This window comes from Archocentrus centrarchus, chromosome 17 (genome assembly GCF_007364275.1).
Source record: "Archocentrus centrarchus isolate MPI-CPG fArcCen1 chromosome 17, fArcCen1, whole genome shotgun sequence".
NCBI classification, from domain to species: domain Eukaryota; kingdom Metazoa; phylum Chordata; class Actinopteri; order Cichliformes; family Cichlidae; genus Archocentrus; species Archocentrus centrarchus.
This window is the reverse complement of record NC_044362.1, coordinates 168639-191131: the sequence shown is the minus strand read 5'-3', so window position 1 is coordinate 191131 and position 22493 is coordinate 168639. Positions and strand designations below refer to the sequence as shown.

General features: G+C 42.5%; 1 protein-coding gene across 2 annotated transcripts; it reads left to right on the top strand.

The window, feature by feature from the left end:
- Positions 1 to 519: 519 nt before the first annotated feature.
- Positions 520 to 21208, top strand: paxip1 (PAX interacting (with transcription-activation domain) protein 1). Of its 2 annotated transcripts, none has more exons than XM_030752553.1 (23): positions 520 to 702; positions 2488 to 2622; positions 2869 to 2912; positions 3157 to 3220; positions 3326 to 3341; positions 3732 to 3794; positions 4531 to 5058; positions 7143 to 7252; positions 9506 to 10277; positions 11795 to 11889; positions 11979 to 12074; positions 12420 to 12557; positions 12717 to 12838; positions 13248 to 13432; positions 15262 to 15305; positions 16959 to 17026; positions 17160 to 17262; positions 17404 to 17572; positions 17760 to 17860; positions 18151 to 18285; positions 18531 to 18606; positions 18711 to 18771; positions 20943 to 21208. In XM_030752553.1, the coding sequence occupies exons 1-23, from the start codon at positions 622 to 624 to the stop codon at positions 20956 to 20958; spliced, it is 3222 nt and encodes a 1073-aa protein (XP_030608413.1). In that variant the 5' UTR covers positions 520 to 621; the 3' UTR covers positions 20959 to 21208. The 2 variants fall into 2 exon arrangements, with proteins under 2 accessions (XP_030608413.1, XP_030608412.1); XM_030752552.1 differs by having other exon boundaries at positions 3326 to 3436; positions 3719 to 3794.
- The last annotated feature ends 1285 nt before the right edge of the window (positions 21209 to 22493 follow it).

The following is a 22493-nucleotide window of genomic DNA, read 5'->3' as shown; positions in this document are numbered from 1 at the left end:
AATGAGTATCCAGAGCAGTTTAACAGCGGCTGAGGGTGATGAGTGCGCAGGTTCGGTCATTCTGAAGGAAACAAACACCGTTCAGTCATTAATTAAATGTCATGAAGTTGATTTTCATTATTACAAATTGAATCTTTGTATCTCTGCTCACTGAATGTTTCCACAAACACGCTTTTTTCTGCTAGTCTTTCTTTTTTTTCTGCCGCTATCCGCTGCGTTTGACCTCAAGCTCCCAGTCTGAGATAATCTGCTCACACGTTCACAGAAAAACAACTTTCATATCGCCGGGGGGGGGGGTTGTGTCCAGTGGAAAACATATTCATAAATACCCGCCCTTGTTAATCTGTTATACGAGTTCTTTTAATTAACAATATTTAAATGCTACATTTAACGATGCAGTGTGTGGAGAAAATTAAAAGACAAAATGACTAAATGGGGGAAGTGTTGGTGTGTGATCGCCGGCCCCCCTTCGCGCTCGGAGAATGCTGCAGTCCGGCGCGCTCGGCGGTTTGGCGCTAAGCGTCTCGGGTCCTGTGATCAGCTGCTGAAGCGCGCACACTTTCTGCTGTGAGCTCTCTGCTGTGTTTCAACGATACAGTCCCGCCACCTTCATGGACAGACATGTCTGAAGAGGAGAACAAGGTTTCTGATGAGCTTTTCAAAGATGTCAAATTCTACGTGGTGGGGGACATTGACCAAAAGGTGAGACTCTGGACGCTAGCAGCTTTAGCCTAGTTGGTAGCATGCTAACTAGCTAGACTCATTGAATCTAAAGCAGGTGATGCAAAAGAAGCTAAGTAGCACCTGTCTTTAGCTAGCTTCTGTCAGGCCATGTAACGGTGCTTGGGGCCGTCAGCGAAACTCGATGGCTGAATACTTTCTGCAGAAACTGCTTCAAGCTGCACTTTCACGCATCCCTTTATCGCTAGCTGCTAGTGTTGCAGGTTAGCTGCTAGCTTGTAGCCTGCGGTTTGGCAAGCAGGACTTGCTGCTGCCGCTGCTAGCATTGTAAAAAAAAAAAAAAAAGCAGCTTCGGTATTGCTGCTTGGCGGTTCAGATAAGGAGTGAAACACTGCACTACGGTACATTATGTTATTTTACATCCATCTGTGGATGTCAACATTGCTCAGTTGCTCGGCTTTTATGCTGCATGTGTCCGTTGATACTGCACACCTGTGGTACAGAGCTGGACTTCCTGCCAAAAGGTACTGCCCACTCACACTCCTCTGAGCCTGGATGAGACAAACAATACAGTTATGAGTCATAGTCTTATCATAATTGCTGTTGTTGGGCTCCAAGACTGACGTTTGTCAGTCTGAATATTTCTGGGTGTCTGGCTGCGTGAGTACGGTGGGCTGTTTCTTCCTGTAGTCTGAAGTAGGAGTGGATGGGACAGTGTTTCAGTTATGTTTATATTAGTTATTGATCGTTTTTAATTACATATGTTTATTAAAGCCCAGAAAAACTCTAGTTGAGCACTCAAAATGCTTTATACAACACGTTTGCATTCACCCATTCATACAAGCACTTTTTTTCTATATTAAAGTGTTTTCTAACATTCACACACATTCTTACTGTTGCATAAGAGAGCAACTTGGTAACTTGGGGTTCAGTATGGGCCCAAGGATACTCTGGCATGCATACTGCAGTAGCCAGGAATTGAACCATGAACCTTCCAGTTGGTAGATAACCTGCTCTACCTCCTGAGCCACAGCCACCCCATAAGGTGCACTGGCAATTGCTAATAGTTGCCAGTGCACTATTAGCAATTGCTAATAGTGCACTGGCACTCAGGAGAGGCACAGAACTTCACTTTCTTTCTTAGCTGTCAAATGATTGGCTGTTAGTGTGTCACATGTTAAGGGATGTGACAAGCCAATTGTCAATCAGTGAGGAATCACTTTAATGGTGGTTTGGTCTTGAACGTTGAATTGAACAATTATCTTTTTGCACACACCTATAGTCACTACATATTTCTGTTGTATTGCAGCCAAGCATCGTCTGTCAGTAACAGATCTGACTCCACTCCGCTCCTCTTCTGTCTCTTGAGGGACGAGTTGGACTGACAAGTCCAGGATTTTTGTCCCAAAGCTTTGCTGATATTGTATCAGAACAGGTGAAAATAGTTACAGCTCAACAAAGAAGCGATATTAATAGACATCAGGATATAAATGGAACTTTTCAAATCCTTAATACAGAGTTTGTTTGAAGCATCCATCTGTGTTTGCACACATCATTGTGTCATAATTTATATTTACATACATTTGGAGTAACTCTGTTGATGATGTGTTGCTGATATTTACCCACCCACGAAACAACACGCTTGCTTTTCTAACACCTTTCTCACTGATTTAGTTCAAAATAATTTTGTGAACTCGTTTGGCTCCCACAACTTCTGTGTTAGTGGTGATGTTGCTGTCCCTGTGACTCTTTGGCCAGTGACATGTTTAAACTGAAGTGGAACTTAGAATTCGTGTCATATTCCAGGTGGTGCAGCTGCTAAAAGCAGGAAAAGGAAAGGAGGTGTCCTACAATGCTCTGGCCACTCACATCATTGCAGAGGATGGGGACAACCCTGAGGTGGGCGAGTCAAGAGAGGTCTTTGACCTTCCAGTTGTCAAAGTAAGGATTGTTGCGATATGCTTATCAAATGTTTTTGTCTTTTTTCTCTGCTCCACCAGCCCATGTGAAGCCTTAGTGTTTCACTGAACCATCTAATGCTCACTACATATTTGGGACAGGTCCAGTAAAAGCAGAACATGTGCTTATTTAGCTCGCTGCATTTTAGTTCTGTACCAGCAGTAATTTAAACTAATGTAACAGAGAGAATCTCAACCTTTGACTTATGGTTCTGCTAATATTTTTCAGCCGTCCTGGGTGATCCTCTCGGTCCGATGTGGAGACCTGTTGCCGTATCCTTACACCATCAACACTAACACAACTCAGACTGCCGTTTAAAAGAAATAAATGAATCTCTGTGGACAATTGTATTGGCCACTGTTGGCCTTGTTGATATATGTAAGCTAATACAAAGGTGTTAATCAGTGGCTACTAATTAGCTGTTGTGTCACATCAGTTTTTACTGGCTTGCTGTACCCTACCAATGGGTCATATGAAAAACAAAGGAGGACTTTTCCGTAACCATAAACTTCACAGAGTTACTGGCTTCTCACCAGAATCAGGACAGATATTCTTTGGTGTCACAGCTTGTCTTCCCAGGGTAGGTGCTTGTGCATGAGTTTGTTGTATCACTGAATACATCGATCGTGTATGTTGTTGTACTCACCTTTGAAAGATGTGAACCTTGTGTGTTGTTTGTACACAGCTTCCTGATGATCTAAGTGCTCTGTGGGCTTACATAACCTTTTATGGAGGAGACTGTCAGCTTAACCTAAACAAAAAGGTCACTCATTTAGTAGTGAAGGAACCAAAAGGGGTGAGTGTAAACTCTGCATGGAGTCGAACCTAAACTAGTTTCACTGTGCACGTTATTGCTATAAATTTCTGTCATAGAATTCATTCTTTACCATCAGTGTAGATTTGGTATGGCTACTTCTTTCTTTTTGACACAAAGTCATACCTGAATGTTTCATAGATGCACCTATGTCCACTTATTCAATTTAATTACACATGATATTTGATTGCTCATACATCACAGAGTTACAGGGACAGCAATTCAACATCACTACTAACACAGAAGTTGTGTGTTTGTCTCCAGGCCAAATTTGAGTGTGCTCTGAAGCACCCCGGCATCAAGATTGTCACCCCCGACTGGATCACAGATTCTGTTAAAGGTAACGTCCGTGCAGTCCAGCGGTGCTTTTTATCAAGTTGCTAAATATTTGCTACTTCAAACTGCATTTTTCTTTATCATGTTGCATGTTGAATTGAATATCTTTGAATTTGGACTTTTGGTCAAATAAAACAAGATATTGAGTACTGTCATCTTGCTCTGTGTAAAATTGATAATGGGCATTTTCACTAGTTTGTGGCACAAAGTTTATCCCTTCCCCCAGTGTCATATTTAGTCAGTCAAGCCGCTTTTCCATTGCAAGCCAGCTGGTCTGGAACCAAGAACCATATAACGTGTATTACATGAGAAAAGTGAAGCGATTTTCACGGCTGTGAATTAGGTTGGGCTCTAAGACCGAACTTGCTGCTTTGTATCAGTTCACATCACAGATAAAAGAATGCAAAGTGTGTATTGGTCGTCTTGCTCGTATTTTCTGTCTGTGTTTACCTCTGTGCTGCACACAGATGCTGCAGTAGTTTTGTTTGGACCGTAAAATGTGTTCGCAGCACAAGAAAGGGGAGCGTGTTCTCCCACGTTTGCGCTTCGCGGTTTTTCCGTGTCCAGACGAGGACCCGCCCACACTCATATGTAAAGCAGCGGTTCGCAAGCGCGGTGGAAACGCGGGCCCGTTCCTAAGATTTTTGCCAGTTCTTTTGGGAACGGCACCGGAACCCCGTTGGTGGAAAAGCGGCTTCAGAGTGTCCACAATAACCTCTCCCTCTTTGCATGTATTAAAGATAAAGGCAGGAAGGATGAGACACTCTATCACCCCAGACTCACATATGTGGAACCTGATGAAGAGGAGGAGAGTGAGGCGGAGTCATACGACCATCAGTCCCAGTCGGATGGAAGCTACAGCCCCCGACGATCCCGACTGTCCAGTGGCGGCTCATCCGGTGAGGAGTCTAGCCCCCGCAGACGACCAGGACCCAAAAGATTGAACTCTGTCTCCCCGACCTCCCCACACAAGCCTGAGCGCCGCAGTGAACGTATGTTTGACGATTCTGACGACGACTCCTCCACAGAGAAGGAGGGCACCAACCTCAATTGGACACCAGCTGAAGTGGTCACACCAGCACCTCCTATTACAACCGGCACAGTCAGACGGCGGGTTGGGCCACCTGGCACTAAAGACCCAGTGTCATCCACAGGCAGTGGGCTGATCAACCTGTGTGCTACAGTGCCTCCTGTGCCTGGCAGTGGAGGTGCCATGCCTGCAGAGGCTCGTGCTGCTGCTGCCGCCATTGCTCACTCCACACAGCAAGGTAAAAAAAACTCATTGTAGGTCAAGCCTGCATTGTACACTGTATATACTATCTGACACACCTCCACACAGTATTTGCTGAGTCAACAACATATATTTTAAATGATAATTATCATCCTGTTTGCCACAGACAGAAGAGTATTGCATTTGTGCAGCTTCCAACAGGAATAAATTTAAAGTCTTGGTTATAGCAGTGAGAGAACTCTGACCCCAGTCACACAGACCTAGACCAGTCGGTGACCATCTGGTAAACACCAGAGGAAAATTGTTTTTCCTGATCAGTTAGCGAGTGGCTGCTATAGGTTGATTGCAGTTGCTGTGAAATCAATTGCTAAAGCTCCATTCGTGCAGGACCCATCAATGAACCTGGCAACCTATGTGTATTCTGCAAATGGTTGGAGGTTGCTGGTTGTCACTATCTTGAAATTGGTTGTAAAGAGATATACAGTGCTGCCCTGAAAAAACACCTTGTCATTGCTTTGGTTTCTAGCAGACTGCTGTGGTTGCCAGTGGTTTGCATGGAAGATGTCGACTTATCTGACAACACTCTCAAACTACTTTAGAGGCAGTAGTGAAAGTGTTGACAGTGCTTTTGTAAATGGACTGGTTCTTATATATCTAAACAAATCACACAGGTGAACATGGGCACTTTCATGATGTTAACAGAAGCAAAGTGATTAAAGCTAAAGTCAGCAACCTCGGTATTAGCAAAGTTATGAGGAAAATTATGGAGAAGAGTGAAAAAGAGAAAAGGGTCGCAGCCCTGTTATCTACTGAACTGTTAAACGTACTAGAAAATGATGGAAGTAAATGGACTGGTTCTTAAACAGCACCTATCTCCTCTACTCTGAGCACTCAGTGCTTTATATAGCATGCCTCATTCGCTCATTCACACAAGCACTTTCTTCTATGTATAAGTGCTTTCTAACATTCACACTGTGGAGCAGCCAGGGATCAAACCACTGACCTACCAGTTAGTGGATGACCTGCTCTACCTCCTGAGCCACAGCCACCTGACATTTGTTTTGATTAAATCTGTTTCACCTGCTTTTGTTTGGTAAGGTGAAATATGTCAGGTAAAGGTGTATATTTTTAAGTTTATTTTCTCTTTCCAATAACAGAGCACTTTATTATCAGTTTGTTACAGGATCCTGTGACTTGGTGCAGTTTGGGGAAAATTGTAAAGTTGAATAATTTCTTCTGTTATGAAAATAATATTTTGCACTGGAGAAAATTCGATTTTTGTTTGTATATGCTGCCAGTTCTAGTTCTTAGGCAGAAAAGTAGAACTAGCAAAAATCAGAATTGGCCAAGAAAATTGCAGTTGGTTGATCAGTGCTAAATAAAATACTTTAACTTAAACCCGTATGTCTGAAAATGTGTTAGAATGGAAAATTCCCTGATGCTGAGGTGTGACAGGGTGAACCCACACATTTTAGTACACTGCCAGAAGCACTGAGCTTTGGAGCAATCAGCAGCCAGCAGAGCCAAAGCTCAGTGTTGTTTAGATTTTCTTGTTTCCATTAATATTCATTTTCACTTAATATTCTTTAAATAAAATTTTCCATTTAGTAAATATTAATATATTCTATTATTTTTCTTAGAGTGCTAGATTGAGCAGACTGTATTAAAATAAGAGAGGATTGTTGTAAGTAATGACCAGGTAGTGACCAATTTATTATTTTAGTTGTTGCATTGTTGTTTGCTGTTGGAATTAGCACAGAATGACTTAAAATTTCCTTTGAATAATTTTAAAAACCAAAAAAACCCCTCTCCCTGGAAGCCAGGGAGGGGAGTTTTGGGTTTTTTAGAAATATTTTCTGTAATCAGTTCAGTGTTTATTTATATAGCGCTACTTTGGAGCAACAGTGACCTCAAGGGACTGTATATTGCAAGGTAGAATCCATATAGTATTAAAAAACTATGAGCAACTATTCAGCAATAGTGAGAAGTAACTCAGTTTAACAGGAGGATACCTGTGGAGGCAGACACTGGCATTTGTACTTGTATCTTTGTTTTTAAGACCATTGTTACTCCTCATACAATATCCTGCTGATGAAGGTATCACTTCTGTGTACTCTTCAGGTGTGTCAGTTCCAGAGAGTATGCCAGGGTGGAGCCCAGCTGTTAGAACGCTCCGCAACATCACCAACAACTCTGACATGCAGCCTGCCAATCGACCAGCCAGTGTTCATGTAAGGAAAAGCAGTGGATCTCTGCACGTTTAGAAATGCAGTTTGTTTTCACTGAGCAGGACCACACGTCTCTCTAACATTGTTCTTATGCTGACTAGACAGGACACCATGGTGGAAATGCTAACATACATTATGATGTGTGTCCCACATTAATCTTCAGTGGTTATTTCAGTCATAATTTTTCAGAATAATGATTCTGGATTAGTGCTCAGTTCAGATAAAATAATTATAGTGGGTGGTTTTAATGTCCATGTAGATGCTGAAAAGGACAGCCTCAACACTGCATTTAATCTATCTAGATTCAACTGGCTTCTTTCAAAATGTAAACCAGCCCACCCACCACTTTAATCATACTCTGGATCTCGTCCCGACATCGTATAGAAACTAAGTATTCCCTGAAAACCCCAGGTTTCTTTTCAGCAAGTCAGAACTGTGTTGAACCGAGTATTCTTTTAACCTTACCTATTAATGACTTCATGAATTTCTTCACAAATAAAATTTTAACCATTAGAGAAGAAAAATTCGTAACCATCTCACAGAGGTATCATCATGTACTGCAGGTATTTGTTTAGACTCTCTCTGGTTGATCTTTCTGAGTTAACTTCAATAGTTACTTCCTCCAAACCATCAGTGTGTTTATTAGATCCCATTCCTACTAGACTGCTCAAATATGTCCTTCCATTAATTAATGCTTCAATCTTAGATATGATCAATCTGTCTTTATTAGCTGGTTATGTACCACAGGCCTTTAAAGTGGCTGTAATTAAACATTACTTAAAAAGCCATCACTGACCCAGCTGTCTTAGCTAATTATAGGCCAATCTCCAACCTTCCTTTTCTCTCAAAGATTCTTGAAAGACTGCTTGTAAAACAGCTAACTGATCATCTGCAGAGGAACAGTTTATTTGAAGAGTTCAGGGTTCATACGGATGCTGGAAATCCTTGAAAATGCTTGGATTTTAATATTGTGTTTTCAAGGTTTGAAAAGTGCTTGAATTTTTGATATTGTGCTTGAAACTGCTTGAAATTGTAACCGTTTTTTTTTGTTGTTGTTGTTTTTTTTTTTGTTTTTTTTAAACTGATTGAATAGTTCACTTATGAGATGGAGAAAGAAAATGAGTCAGAAAGTCTAAAATGAAAATTTCTCGGCCTGGCCTGCACGTCTGCATGTGACCTGTCAGTCTGTTTGTGACCCCGCCCCTCCCCTGAAGACAGAGGTGCCGTTTTAATGAGTGTTGGCTGGAAAAGTGCAAATTCTAATTATGGATAAGACGAGTATGAAAGGTATTTAGGTCAAAAGTCACACTCAAGAAGAAACATAATCTGCACAAATAATGTCATTCCGCGAGCGTAGCTGCGCCCGTGTTGCTGCAGGGTCACACTCTCATGAGGAAACTTTACGCATACAAGCTGAATTCTACACCCATGAAGAAACTGTCTTTTGACCGTTTGGGCGGAGCCTAATGTGATTGGTCACTTTGACGGATAGTTCAGGTTACTGTGTTTAGACCGAGTTACACCGTGGCAGCAACATAAGAGCTGCTTAAACCGGATTTGCTCACAGTCTGGAGAATAAAGTCTCCAGAATTACCTATCAGTAGTTATTGGTTTCTGTCAAGTGACTTATTGCATAATACCATCTTGGTTTTTTTGGGGGTTTTTTTGGCCATTCATGGCTTTATTCAGTAGATGCAGAGGAGAGATACAGGGGAAGACATGTGGGAAATTGTGACAGGCAGGTTCTCGTGTGTGAACCTGCCTTTTCACACACACACACACACACACACACACACACACACACACACACACACACACACACACACACACATATATATATATATATATATATATATATATATATATATATATATATATATATATATATATATATATATTTGTATATGTATCCCAGTGTTAATGTGCTGGAAAATCTTGAAAATTGACCTTGAAAGTGCTTGGATTTGACGTGGAAAAGGTGTATTAACCATTAGAGTTTCAGTCAGGTTTCAGAATTCATCACAGTACAGAACCAGCATTAGTTAAGGTCTAATAAAGTCTATAAGTTGTTTCATATCAGCATGCAGTGTTCCTTCTTATTCAGACCTCCTGCTGCACAGTAGGCAGATGTTTCCAGACATGTTTCTTTAGATCTAGCACATAGCTTTGCTGTATTTTTCACAAGTGCCTCAAACCACAGGGTCGTGCAGCATTGCTTTCCTGTTTTCACATTTCCTCTGTTTATCTCTTTTGTAGATTATCCCGAATCTGACAGCCAATCAGACAAAGCCATTGGAGCAGCAGACCAATCAGAGCCATGCTCAGACCCCTAACAGCACCAATACTCTTCTCTTTAATCAATCCAAACTGACTGGCCAGCCCCTCACAGCCGAGCAGCAGCAACAGTTACTACAACAGCAACAGTCACACCAGGCCGCTCAACAACATCAGCAGTTACCACAGCAACCACAGCATCCCATGATGCACCTTCAGCAGCAACATCAGATTATTCAGCTACAACACCAACATCAACAGCAACAGTCACAGGTTGCACAACAACAGGGATTCCCACAATTGCCTCTGCAGCAGCAGCAGTTTTTACAACAGCAGCAGCAAATACACCAACAGATGTTTTCCCAACAGCAGCAGCCGCAGCAGCAGCAGCAGCAGCAGCAGCATGCATTCTCTCAGCAGCAGCTGCGACCTCAGCCGCTCTTACGGCCTGGACTACAGCAGTTGCAGCAACAGCAGGTGCTGCAGCAACAGCTACAGCAGTTTCAGCAGCAACGCATGCAGATGTTACAGCAGCAACAGCAAAATCAGCAGCAGATGCATCAACAGCATCTACAGCAGCAGCAGCAGCAGCATTTCCTGCAACAGCAGCAACAGATGCAACAGAAGCAGCAGCAGCAACATCAGCAGGCCCTGCAGCAGCAGCAACATCAGCAGCAGACAACCATGCTGCAGCCACAGCTCCAGCAGCCTCCTCACGTCTCCCAGCTGTTTGGACACGAGCCGGGGCAAGAAAGTGAGTTAAGCCACAGTTACTGTGGTGGGTGATCAGGGTCAGTTTTATATTGGTGTTAACAAGTAACACCAGAGTGAAACTTGATACAAAACAAGCTGAGCCTAAGCCACACAACAGACAAATGGTGGCCTCAGAAGTCTTGTGATTTGCTGGGGTCACATCGAAACGCAAGTTGATTAGTCTCTCTGACTCTTTCGCCTCTCCTGTGGATTAAGGCAGACAAGTGAATACTTTTGGCAATATAGCGAACTTTTCTAGATATTTATCTTTTCAAAAAGATCTTTAAGGCCTTGTTTTTTCACACATTGAAATCTGAGGCGGTGTTTAAACATAAATTAAAATTTTTTCTCAGTTATAATTAGTGTCCTTTTCAAACTCCAGAATTTTGTTCCATTTAAATTAAATTGTCTACTAATATTTCTGGTTTTATGGTACAACTTGTCATGTTTTCTTTTGCAATATGAACTTTTTTTTTCTTTCTTTTTTTTTGGCCATAGCAGCGTTATCTGACAGTGTAGAGAGACAGGAAACCAGGAGGAGAGATGGGGGAAGATGCGCAGCAAAGAGCGACCGGTCAGGACGCGAACCTGCACTGCCTGCTTGGGTCATAAAATTTTTATGCAAATCTGAGATTGTCGAAGGAAGAAGGCCTGTGATGATTTGAGAGTGATTGACCCAAATGTCATGGGCTCTTTATCAAGCAGCTGGATTCTCTGTCAGGAAATTTAGTGAAACTGTTTCCATATTTCTTTCTGGTTTTTATTGTAATAATTTCACAGGCCAGCCTGTTTTGACTGGGCTGGAGATGTCCGGCTTGTTTGTAGCATGGTTGTATGAGGGTCTGACTGTCTGTGAGTCTTACCTACAGTAGATGTGGCAAGCAGACTGCAGCACTGACCAGCACAGACACTGCTGCTGCTACACAGATTTTATACACCGAGCAGAATCAGCTGCGACGGTCCGGACTACAGCATTTGTCTAAGTGTATTTACGACATTTTCACCACTGCTCCGTCCTCAGTGACAAAAATAGTAATTTTACCAAGTGAAAGATGGCGACTGGTTGTCTGTTGCTGCCTTGATTATTTAGTTTGTGTTATTGCATGACTTGTGTTTTAATGGGTTAACTCTGAACACAGAACCCATTAAAACACATTCATGGAAACAAGACATTAAGCCAGCTCAGCATGCGGTCAACAGCATCTTGTTAAGGTCTTACTGGAAACACGGTGAAACTTTCTGGAGGAAAATTCTTGTTTTTTTTTTTTGTTTAGCCATAAAATCGGAGGGAACGGAACGGTGAGCTAGCTGTCAGCAGACATCAGAGCCTGTATAAGTCTTTCTAAGAAAATAAGCATGCTTGGTGATTGAGACCATAATGATGTGATAACTTTCTAGAGAGAAGCTGAGCTTCTTTAAACAGGAGCTAGAAGGTGTTGGGTTGAAGCTGCTGCTGGTGGCTTTGCTTTGTCAGGTTCTGCACTAGCTTCAGCCTGTGATTCTGCTTTTTTCCCCCAGTCCCACTGGATGGCTTCCTCCTGGGCTGTGTGTTCGTTATCGCTGACTACCCAGAACAGATGGCTGACAAGCAGCTCCTCGCTACATGGAAGAGGGTAAGTCAGTGACTCAGAGTAGGGTGAAGACAGGAAATGATGGTCAGCTTCAGAGAGATGAGTATTTGTTTACTGACCTCCTTCCTCAGGTCATTCAGGTGTGTGGCGGATCTGTTGACACCACCCTGACCAGCCGCTGCACACATCTGCTGTGTGAGAGCCAAGTCAGCAGCATGTATGTACAGGTAAGGATATGTGCCATCACAACATGCAGAACGCTCGCTGTGAGGCAGTCTCACATGTTGGTGTCATAACATTTTCTATTTATACTAAGAGTCATACATACTGAAACAAGTCACAAACTCTCCGTTTGTGACTTGTTTCAGTATGTATGACTCTTTTAAACAGGACCTGAGTGCAAAATTTACTTTCCCCTCATGTGAATAAATGTGTTGGTGACAAAAACGCTTGAATCAGACAAGTGGAAAGTTTTTGTAGAGAATTCAGGAGGAAGCGTGTGTGACTGATGGTGTGATGAATATTGAGCTTCTGCTTCTTCAGTTGAACCAAAAACATGTTTGCCCTGCCAGGCGCTCAGAGAGGGGAAACGCTGTGTAACCGCCCACTGGCTCAACACTGTGCTGAAGAAGAAGAGGATGGTTCCTCCTCATCGGACGCTACATCTGCCCTTCGCCTTCCCCCCCGGAGCCAAACCCTGTTCTCAGCACGTACGGCTACTTTTTCTTGTAGCTTTTCTAAAGCAGCCTAACATCTTTCTGTACTGGGTGAAGGCACAAACTATAAAATACTGCACTCCAATTGCCAGGAAGTAAAATTTCTCTGCTTGTTGACGATTTACTCCAATCCTTGTTTCTGTCATTCCTCAGATTATATCCGTGACTGGCTTTGTGGATGCTGACAGAGATGATCTAAAGCTGATGGCCTATCTGGCTGGTGCCAGATACACGGGATATCTTTGTCGCAGCAACACTGTCCTCATCTGCAAAGAGTAAGACTGGGGGTCAGGATGAGTTCCTGCTGGGGGTGTCATAAGTGGAACTCTTTGTGCTCTGTGTCCATATTAATCATACACAAAATAGAAGAGTGACATTATGCTTAAATTGTTTAATTATTTACAGTCCTTCCCAGAGTCGGGAATTCCTCCTCATGGTTCCAGTCTTTTATTGCCCAACTTCATCAAAGACAAATATCTACTAGACATTTCAAACATTTTTCAGTTTCATCATTCAGTGTTATCTCTATGCTACTGTCAATGGAAAAATAATAAATGCCACCTTCTAAATGATTTCATTCTTTATTTAGATTTATCTTTTAGACAACATTGTAACCTCTTTGGTAGCCGGGGTGTAACCTTCAGTTTTCAAGCACAGTGTTTGTTCTCGCTGATCTCCCCTTAGACCCAACGGGCTTAAATATGAGAAGGCAAAGGAGTGGAAGATCCCGTGTGTGAATGCCCAGTGGTTGTGTGATATACTGCTGGGCAACTTTGAAGCACTGAGACAAATCCAGCACAGCAGATACTCCATCTACACACATCCTGAACCGCTGGTGCCTAACCCCCAGCTGGTTCAGAACCTGCTCGGTATGTATGGCTGATTACACCACAGTTGGAAAAGAGTCATGTTGTGTGAGCAATTACAGTGGCTTTCAAAAGTGTTCATACCCCTTGAACATTTGCATATTTTGTCACATTACAACCACAAACAAATATATTTCACTGGAATTTAATGTGAAAGACTAACACAAAGTGGTATACAATTGTAAAGTGGAAAGAAAATTATACATGATTCAAAACATTTTTTACAAATAAAAAACTGAAAAGTGTGGTGTGCAAAAGTATTCAGCCCCCTGTTCTCTGAGTGCAACCAATTGCATTCAGAAGTTGCCTGATGACTGCTAATGACTAAAAAGAGTCCACCTGTGTGTAATCTAATCTCAGTACAAGTACAGCTGCTCCGTGACGGCCTCAGAGGTTGGTTAAGAGAATATTGAAGAATATGAAGTCCAAAGAACACAGCAGACAGGTCAGGAATAAGGTTGTGGAGAGGTTTACAGTTGTGCCGTACTCTTTCCATTTCTGGATAGAGTACGGCACAACTGTAAACCTACCAAGACAAGGCCGTCCACCTAAACTTACAGGCCGAACAAGGAGAGCACTGATCAGAGATGCAGCCAAGCGGCCCATGGTGACTCTGGACCAAATGCAGAGATCCACAGCTCAGGTGGGGGAATCGTCCACAGGACAACTATTTGTCGCAGCAACACTGTGGTCAAATAGACCAACAAATGTGGTCTTTATGGAAGAGTGGCAAGAAGAAAGCCATTGTTAAAAGAAAACCATAAAAAGTCCCGTTTGCAGTTTGCCAGAAGCCATGTTGAAGACACAGCAAACATGTGGAACAAGGTGCCACAAGGTGGTCAGAGGAGACCAAAATTGAACATTTTGGCCAAAATGCAAAACGCTGTGTGTGGCGGAGAATTAACACTGCACATCACTCTGAACACACCATCCCCACTGTCAGATATGGTGGTGGCAGCATCATGCTCTGGGGCTGCTTCTCTTCAGCAGGGACAGGGAAGTTGGTCAGAGTTGATGGGAAGATGGATGGAGCCAAATACAGGAAGAAAACCTGTTGGAGTCTGCAAAAGACTTGAGACTGGGGCGGAGGTTCACCTTCCAGCAGGACAACGACCCTAAACATAAAGCCAGGGCTACAATGGAATGGTTTAAAATCAAACATATTCATGTGTTAGAACGGCCCAGTCAAAGTCCAGACCTAAAGCCAATCCAGAATTTGTGGCAAGATCTGAAAACTGCTGCTTACAAACGCTCTCCATCTAATCTGACTGAGTTTGAGCTGTTTTGCAAAGAAGAATGTGCAAAAATTTCAGTCACTAGATTTGTAAAGCTGGTGGAGACATAAAAGACCTGCAGCTGTAACTGCAGCAAAAGGTGGTTCCACAAAGTATTGACTCAGGGGGGCTCAATACTTTTGCACACCACACTTTTCAGTTTATTTGTAAAAAATGTTTTGAATCATGTATAATTTTCTTTCCACTTCACAATTATATACCATTGTGTTGGTCTTTGACATTAAATTCCAGTGAAACATATTTATGTTTGTGGCTGTAATGTGACAAAATATGGAAAAGTTCAAGGGGTATAAATACTTTTGCAAGCTACTGTTTATGAAAGCTTAAAGATATGAGGTAATAGGTCAGGCATTTATGTCACACTGAATCTGACCTGCATGCAGTCTAGAAGGACTCTGTTTATAAGGACTCAGTGGAAAGGCTGCTTGCTTTGATCTTGTTTCAAAAGATTCAGGGTGTCACTCAGAATGGTTAGACTGTGTGTGTGTGCGTGCGTGTGATGCTGTCGTCCTGATTGCTTTGTGTATTTCTCTGTAGCTGCTTGGAGAACACCAATCAAAGTATCTTCTGAAGCTTTGGCGGTGAGTGTCATGTTTTCTGTTTGTTACATCAAAAAGCATCTCAGTCAGTGATCAGTGTAGATAATAGTTATTAACCAATAGTTATTCACAGGAAAGTCTCCTTAACCCCTTATTACCTGAATTTATTTAGTTATATTAAAAAAATATTTGTGTTTTTGCTGTAAAATAGATGCTAAATTAACTTGAGACTTAATTTGAATATAGCACATTTAATAGATATAAATTTAGGTATGATGCAAATTAGCAACATTAGGCATAATAGGGTGTAATAGTAATTAAACAAATTTTGAAGTTTCAGGTATGTTGACAGTTTTATTGGTGTTACTATACAAACATTGATAAAAGCAAATCTAATTGAAGTCATAGAAGCAGTTGTTCTTGTTTAGGCACAGGTAAAATTTGCACTTGGCACTGGCTCAGGTCATCACATCAGCCACCTGTGCTATGCAGCAGTCACTGGACTAGTACATTCTTGTCCTTGGTAACACTCATGTACACTAAAGTCCCAGTAAACTGTTCCAGTTCATTTCAATCCAATTTGAACGCAGTCTTTGGACTTTTTTTGTGTGCAATACAGATTATATTGCTCTACAGTAGTATCCAAATGATCAGTGTCAGCAAGTACTATATGGCTAGTCTGATTTCCTCAGCATCAGGAAAAGCAGCTAAATTGGAATGTCCTGCAGATTTGTGGTGTTTCACCATCTTCTCTTTGTAGTACTGGCTGGTTGCCTTCTTGCATCAGTAGCACTGGTGGTAGCAGTTGCCATGTGATGGCTGTTGGAATTTTGTGTGGGTCTACATGCTTCATCAAGATCCTCACTATCACTAAGATATCTGTAATCACTTTTGACTCATTTGAAGAGCAGCAACTTGTTTCCCATAAAATGTTGCTGTACTCATTTAGTTCTGCCTAAAAAAAAAAAAAATAAATAAATTTGGCAGAAACTGGACTTAATTCAATTCAATTCAATTTTATTTATATAGCGCCAAATCACAACAAACTGTCGCCTCAAGGCGCTTTGTATTGTGGGTAAAGACCCTACAATAATACAGAGAAATGATTTAGGAGCAACATTCATCAAAACATTGGAAATCTGTGCACAGGCATTGCAATTTCTACTGCACCTAAACACAACATGGTCCGTACGCAGCCATAACTGCCTAATGTCGCGAAAATGCTACACAGTGAAAAATGCAAATAACTTCTGAAATGTTTGTCACATGTAGTCTATTAATGGAAGATCAGCAGTAGAAACAAGCAATAAGTTGGTACGTATTTTTATTTTCACACTGCTCGCCTTTATTTAGGAAATTCTTTTTTAGACATTAGCAGCCAAAATCGTACCGCTGTGCCAGCACTTCCGCTCCATCAACCGGATATAGTTTCCACTCCGAACACGAGACGGCAGAACCAATGCTTCTAATACAATCTTTGGTTTGTAATGAATATGCATCAACCATCATTAGTGGAATAAATGTGCCATCTTGGCTGCATTCAAGACAGAAGCGGTTTGTAGTGAATTCGCAACAGTCGTCCAAAAGGGGTTAAAAAAGAAAAGGTAAAGATTGCCCCTGTTTTGCGTGTTCTCTTGCCCTTCTGTGCTTCTGTGTAGCTGGCTCATGATCGTGCTTTTCTTGTGTTTGTAATAGAGCCTCAAGCTGCTACAGAAACAGAAGATTGGTGACTCAACCAATCCGCCTGCAAACAAGAAGGCCAGGTCAGTACAGTAGGTCAGGCACCAGCCTGTCACTTGTCCCTATAGAAGAACAGAGAAGGTCCACACATCTCTGCAGACTGCCATGTGCTAATGATATTGTGGGTAAATGGCATTTCTGTCTCTGTGTGTGAAGACTGGAGGAGATACAGTCCCCAAGTAAGAAGCTTCCTCCAGAGTCCACTCCTCGGGTCATGTTCACAGGCTTTGAGCCCATGCAAGTACAGCAGTACACCAAGGTAATGGCAGCCTTGCCACTCAAACACTGCATGTGTGGTTAGAGACTAAAGACCTGAGCAGTGAGAACACTGATGTTACACTGTTACTCCTAAAGCTTCAGCTGGTGTGTTTGAATGTGTCCTCCTCTGTCCCCCCTGCAGAGGTTACATGCTTTAGGCGGTGAAGTTGCAGACAACAGCCAGAAAGTCACTCACCTGGTGGCCAGTAAGGTGACTCGCACAGTCAAGTTCCTCACTGCCATGTCTGTGGTCAAACATATTGTCAGCCCAGACTGGCTGGAGGAGAGCTGGAGGAGTCAGAAGTTTGTGGGTATGTATGTGTCACAGGACTGATACAGCAAAAGTCTTTTTTGTTACTTTGTTTTGCAGAGCAGTCAGAATTTTCTTATTCTTCTGTTTTAGTATTAAGTATAACTGGAAAATTTCTCTTGCATTTTATGTTTTTATTTGTATATTTTTGATTACTCCTATGGAGCAAAATTGTGTGTGTGTTGCAGATGAGCAGAGTTACACTCTGAGGGATGCGGAGGCAGAGGTGTTGTTTGGCTTCAGCCTGGAAGAGTCACTAAAGAGAGCCCACAGTGCACCGCTCTTTAAGGTGTGATGGCAGCTGAAGGTTTTCATGACTCCAAATGAAGAATTCAAAAGTAACAAAAGCAAGAACTACTGAAACGTTGACTGGCTTTGCTTCTTTGTCAACTACTAAAAACTAAATGATGTTGAGAACTCTAACGTTAATATGGAGCTTAAATATTACAGTTAACCAGACTCCAAATCTCAGTGTAGGTTCCAGTAAGACGGAGCTCACACAGACACAGATGTGGGAACATTGAATTGTTCTGATGATTGATGATTGGCTCTCCTTCTCTGTGTGACATGGTGATGCAGGGGAAGTACTTCTACCTCACGCCAGGGATCTGCCCGAGCCTCAGCACCATGAAATCCATCCTGGAGAGTGCTGGAGGAAAGCTGCTAACCAAGCAGCCCTCGTACAGGAAGATCATGGAGCATAAACAGAACAAGGTGCTCAAACCTGCTGCTGCTCTGTAGTGTCTCTGCACTCAGAGGAAATGTCACGTTTATGTCCTGAAACAGATTCCTGCAGGTGGGAGGTGGCTGTGACAGTATGGAAATAGCCTTTATGTTCGCATCAAGTTTCAAAATTAAACATTAACCGGCATTATTTTCACAATAAATATAAGATGTTTATCTTTTTTTTTTTTTCTCTCTCTATGAAGTACTAACCACATGTTGGCATTCGGTTGCAGAACCTTCCAGAGATCATTTTAATTTCCTGTGACAATGACCTTCACCTCTGTAGAGAATACTTCTTGAAAAACATTGGTAAGATGCTCTTCTCCAGCCTATTATATGCTTCATGTAACAATGCCACAGAAATTAGAAGTGATGTGCTGCATTATTTTTCTCCTGCTGTCTCTGTTTCTCAGATGTCCACAATGCTGAGTTCATCCTGACCGGAGTTCTCACCCAGAAGCTTGACTATGAATCATATCCTTTAGCAGTGACAGTCAAAGATCGCAGCAATCAGAGCAAAATGCTTCCTGTTGGTCAGTAAAAATAACTAGTTTACTTTGTCTCTGCTACTACTCTCATCTTCAGTCTGAAGCCCAAAATGTTCCCACAGTAAAGCTGGCAGGAGTCATGCAGTCACTGGGACACAGAAACCTTTAGTAACAGTCATCTTCACTGCAGTCGGCACTAAGCACAGTATTGTGAGATAGCAGATTTATGGATTCATCATGAATGAAAGGCTAAACTGCTAATATAGCCGCCTATGGTTGTAACTGATCAGGAGTAAATGCTGTGGTGTGATCAGTGCATATTTTCAGAGCAGCCTGATGAGTTTTGATACTCCAGAATATTTCCACATTACACCCCCCCACCCGTTCAGCCCCGAACCTCACCGATAAACGGGACAGTCTCTGAGCTCTTTATGCTTTCGCACAACATCAGTGAGAGAGACTGATGTGCTGGATTTGACTGAGTCTGAACAAAGTGGAGCAGACGGGGTTCCAGTGCCGGTATTTGAACCTTTCAGCGGTTTTTCCACTGTGAACGCACTCGGTGCTCGGCCGAAAAAACGGGTTCAAATCGGGCCTCGCAGGCTAGCTGGTCTCGAACCAAGAACGCGTGACTCTGCTATGTCAACATAAAGTTTTCTACTGTATTACATGTGTATTACAGGAGGAAAGCAAAGCGATTTTAACGGCTGTGAATTATGTTGGGCTCTAAGGCTGAACTTGCTGCTTTGTATGAGTCAGCATATCACAGATAAAAGGACACAAAGTGCGTACTTGTCATCTTGCATGTTATTGCTGTCTGTGTTTACCTCTGTGCTGCACACAGATGCTGCAGTAGTCTTATTTGGACCGTAAAATGTGTTTGCAGCACAACAAAGGGGAGTGTGTTCTCTCATGTTTGCGCTCTATGGCTTCCGTGTCCAGACGAGGACCCGCCCACACATACGTAAAGGAGCAGTTCACAGGCCTGTTCTTAAGCGTTTCACCGGTTCATTGAAACCGACACCAGCAATGGCACGAGCACCGGCACCTCAGTGGTGGAAAAGTAGCATCAGTGCTTTTTTCTTCTTGAAGGTCCAGGTCACAGATTGTGTTTTAGTTACAGTGTGCGCAGTGCACTAAAAACCCCAAATCCTCCCACATCACCTGGACTGCAGCTTCTTGCACTCAATGATGTCACCGTTCATTCTAGCTGGCAGCATCCGTCACTGAGGGGAGAAAACTGAACACAAGCCTCTGGTTTGTGCTGCGTGACTCGGGCCTTTCTCTGTCTCTCAACTAAAACATGTTCATGTTTGTTTGTGGGCTCAAGACTTCAGAAGAAGATGAACAGAAAACAGGAGCAACACCTGGGTGAAACACAAAGACAAAAATTAAGGACACAGTGAGGGCATAGATGCAAGGGGAGTGGAGAAGAAATGCATTATGGGAAATCCTTCAGCAGCATAAGTGATGGATGGTTCTAAATTCCATCACTTTTACAGGTATTTCCTCAGCACAGGAGACGAGAAGAGAACACCGCTGTGTGAAACAGCAGCAAGATAGCTTTTCTCTTTTCCACTTTTTCTAACTGCTGACAGCCTGAGCTGGTCAGACATGAAATGGGACAGTGCTGATCATTCTGTTAGTGTGTCAGCTTCTCAAAGCTGGAATCAGTGCAGTCTCCTTTGAATGGCCGGATCGTCTGAGACTTCCTGATTGGGCTGAGGGGTGGCTTTGGTGGCTTTGGGTGTTTGAAATTGGGAAGTCTCAGCTCAGCAGCCTCTTGGCAGATATTTTGAATCCCGTGTAAACGAGGAGAAAGGCCTAACTTTCATTTCAGTGGTCACTGGGATACGAGCAGCGCATGTGTAGAATCACCAGCCAAATCTGAAAAAAACTTTGTCCAAAGAGAGAGGGTCTTTTCCCCACAACATATTTTTCTATTAAACATGCAGTTACATTGCTGTCATGTTTCCCTCTTTGGGTGTGGATCGATTCCTCTTCGTCTGCCTGTCCTGCTGTTTGTGGTCACACTGAGAGGGGCTCCTGGTGCTTTGTGAGTGTGTGTGTGTGCAGAGACATGTCAGCTGTGTGATGCAGGGATTGTTGCAGCTGTGCTGTTACTCTTATAGAAGTCATTTTCCTTGACAGTGTCACGTATAGGTTCACTTGATGGCGCAGCAGTGAAGTCATGAAGATGAGATGGGCCCATGTGACCAGTCCAGCCACACCAACTTTTCTATGTTTTTATTTCTGTGCATAGGTCTCCAATGTTTTTGTAGCCTTTTGTTACCTGTTTGAGACTAAATAAATGGATGTTATTTTTGTGAAATATATGTTTAAATTATGGAGGATGAAACCTTTTTCCTGTTGAGGTAGAATGTGTAAAGCTTCAGCTCCTAAATGCTGCTTTTTGGAATAAAAACTACATTTGGTTGTGAAACGCTTTCAGCTTCATGGGTAAAATTTGATTTTTGGATGAGAAATAAAACCTCAGGACAGTGACTGAGCACACAGGCAAGCTTTGGGATCTATAACAGCTTGATTCACAGTGCAGGTAACAGACGACGTGTTCAGAACAAAAGGGCCGGTGCCGTCTCTTCCTTTGAGAAAGCTTTCTTGAAGATGTTCCTCCCAGGTTTAAACAGATAATTCCTGATAGATTTGATTTAATTAACTGTTAATGAGGGTCTGGGGTAGTTACTGGTGAAGTTCTAATTGCTGGCTGTCAGACAGATAGCCTGGGGTCATGTGAGGCTTGGGCGGGGGTGCTGAGTGGGAGCGAGGCGTGCGTCGCCTGCGGTGCTGCCCTCAAAAACTACAGCAGACTGAATTAGACACCGCCTGAGCCAAGGTCATGTACTACATATTCCACGTGTGGTGTTGTTCGACGTGTATTTACATGAACATGAGAGCTGATGTTCCGAGGTGGCCATGCACACTCAAAATCTTTAACTGTATTGGAGCATTTTTAACCAAACGAGCCATTGTCCTCCACTGCACGCCTCAGTGTGTCACTGAATAGGCTGCAACTTAAAAGCCTGGCTACAACTGTTAAAGCTCCACAACAAACTGATTAACTGGGATTGAGCACCAAGACATTAGCAGCAGATTCTTTATGCTGTGGCGGTGGTTTGAGGCGGGCCTTCATGATTCTGCATTGGTACAGGGAGTCAGCTGCTTTGGCTCAGTGTGGTTTTATTATATATAACTTTATATTATATAAAAGCTCACAATAGCCATCACCTCAAGGTGCTTTAATTGTAAACACCCTGCAGATAACGTGAGCAGAGCAAAAGCTGCTAGAAGACCTCTGGCAGAGCTGCAAAGTAAAACACATGGATTTAAATGAAGGAATCAAAGTAGCTCCTTTGTTAGGGTTCAGAAGCTTTCAGCATTCGCTCTTTGTCCTTTAACGTGACGTTCTCTTCCAGCTCAGCTGAACGGCCTTTTTTAATTAGTCCTGGAATCGTAAACTGATACCAAGGCTGATAAAATCTGACTCAACTATGGAATCAATATCAATAACTTTATTTACACTTTTTACAACATGCAGTTACAAAAAAGTTTAACTATTTTGATAAAAACACATTAAAGATAAATGTGCACATTCATGGCCACAGTCTTTCATTCATTCCTGCATATACACTCCTGAACACACACACTGGGAGAACAAAAGGCCACGTGGACAACAGATGAGTCATGTGA

Bases quoted from the DNA above. Each gene is read 5' to 3' on its own strand.
- paxip1 (XM_030752552.1), top strand. From the start codon at position 622: ATGTCTGAAGAGGAGAACAAGGTTTCTGATGAGCTTTTCAAAGATGTC. The intron at 2,623-2,868 runs GTAAGGATTGTT...AATATTTTTCAG, and splicing joins TTGACCTTCCAGTTGTCAAA to CCGTCCTGGGTGATCCTCTC. The intron at 3,437-3,718 runs GTGAGTGTAAAC...GTTTGTCTCCAG, and splicing joins TAGTGAAGGAACCAAAAGGG to GCCAAATTTGAGTGTGCTCT.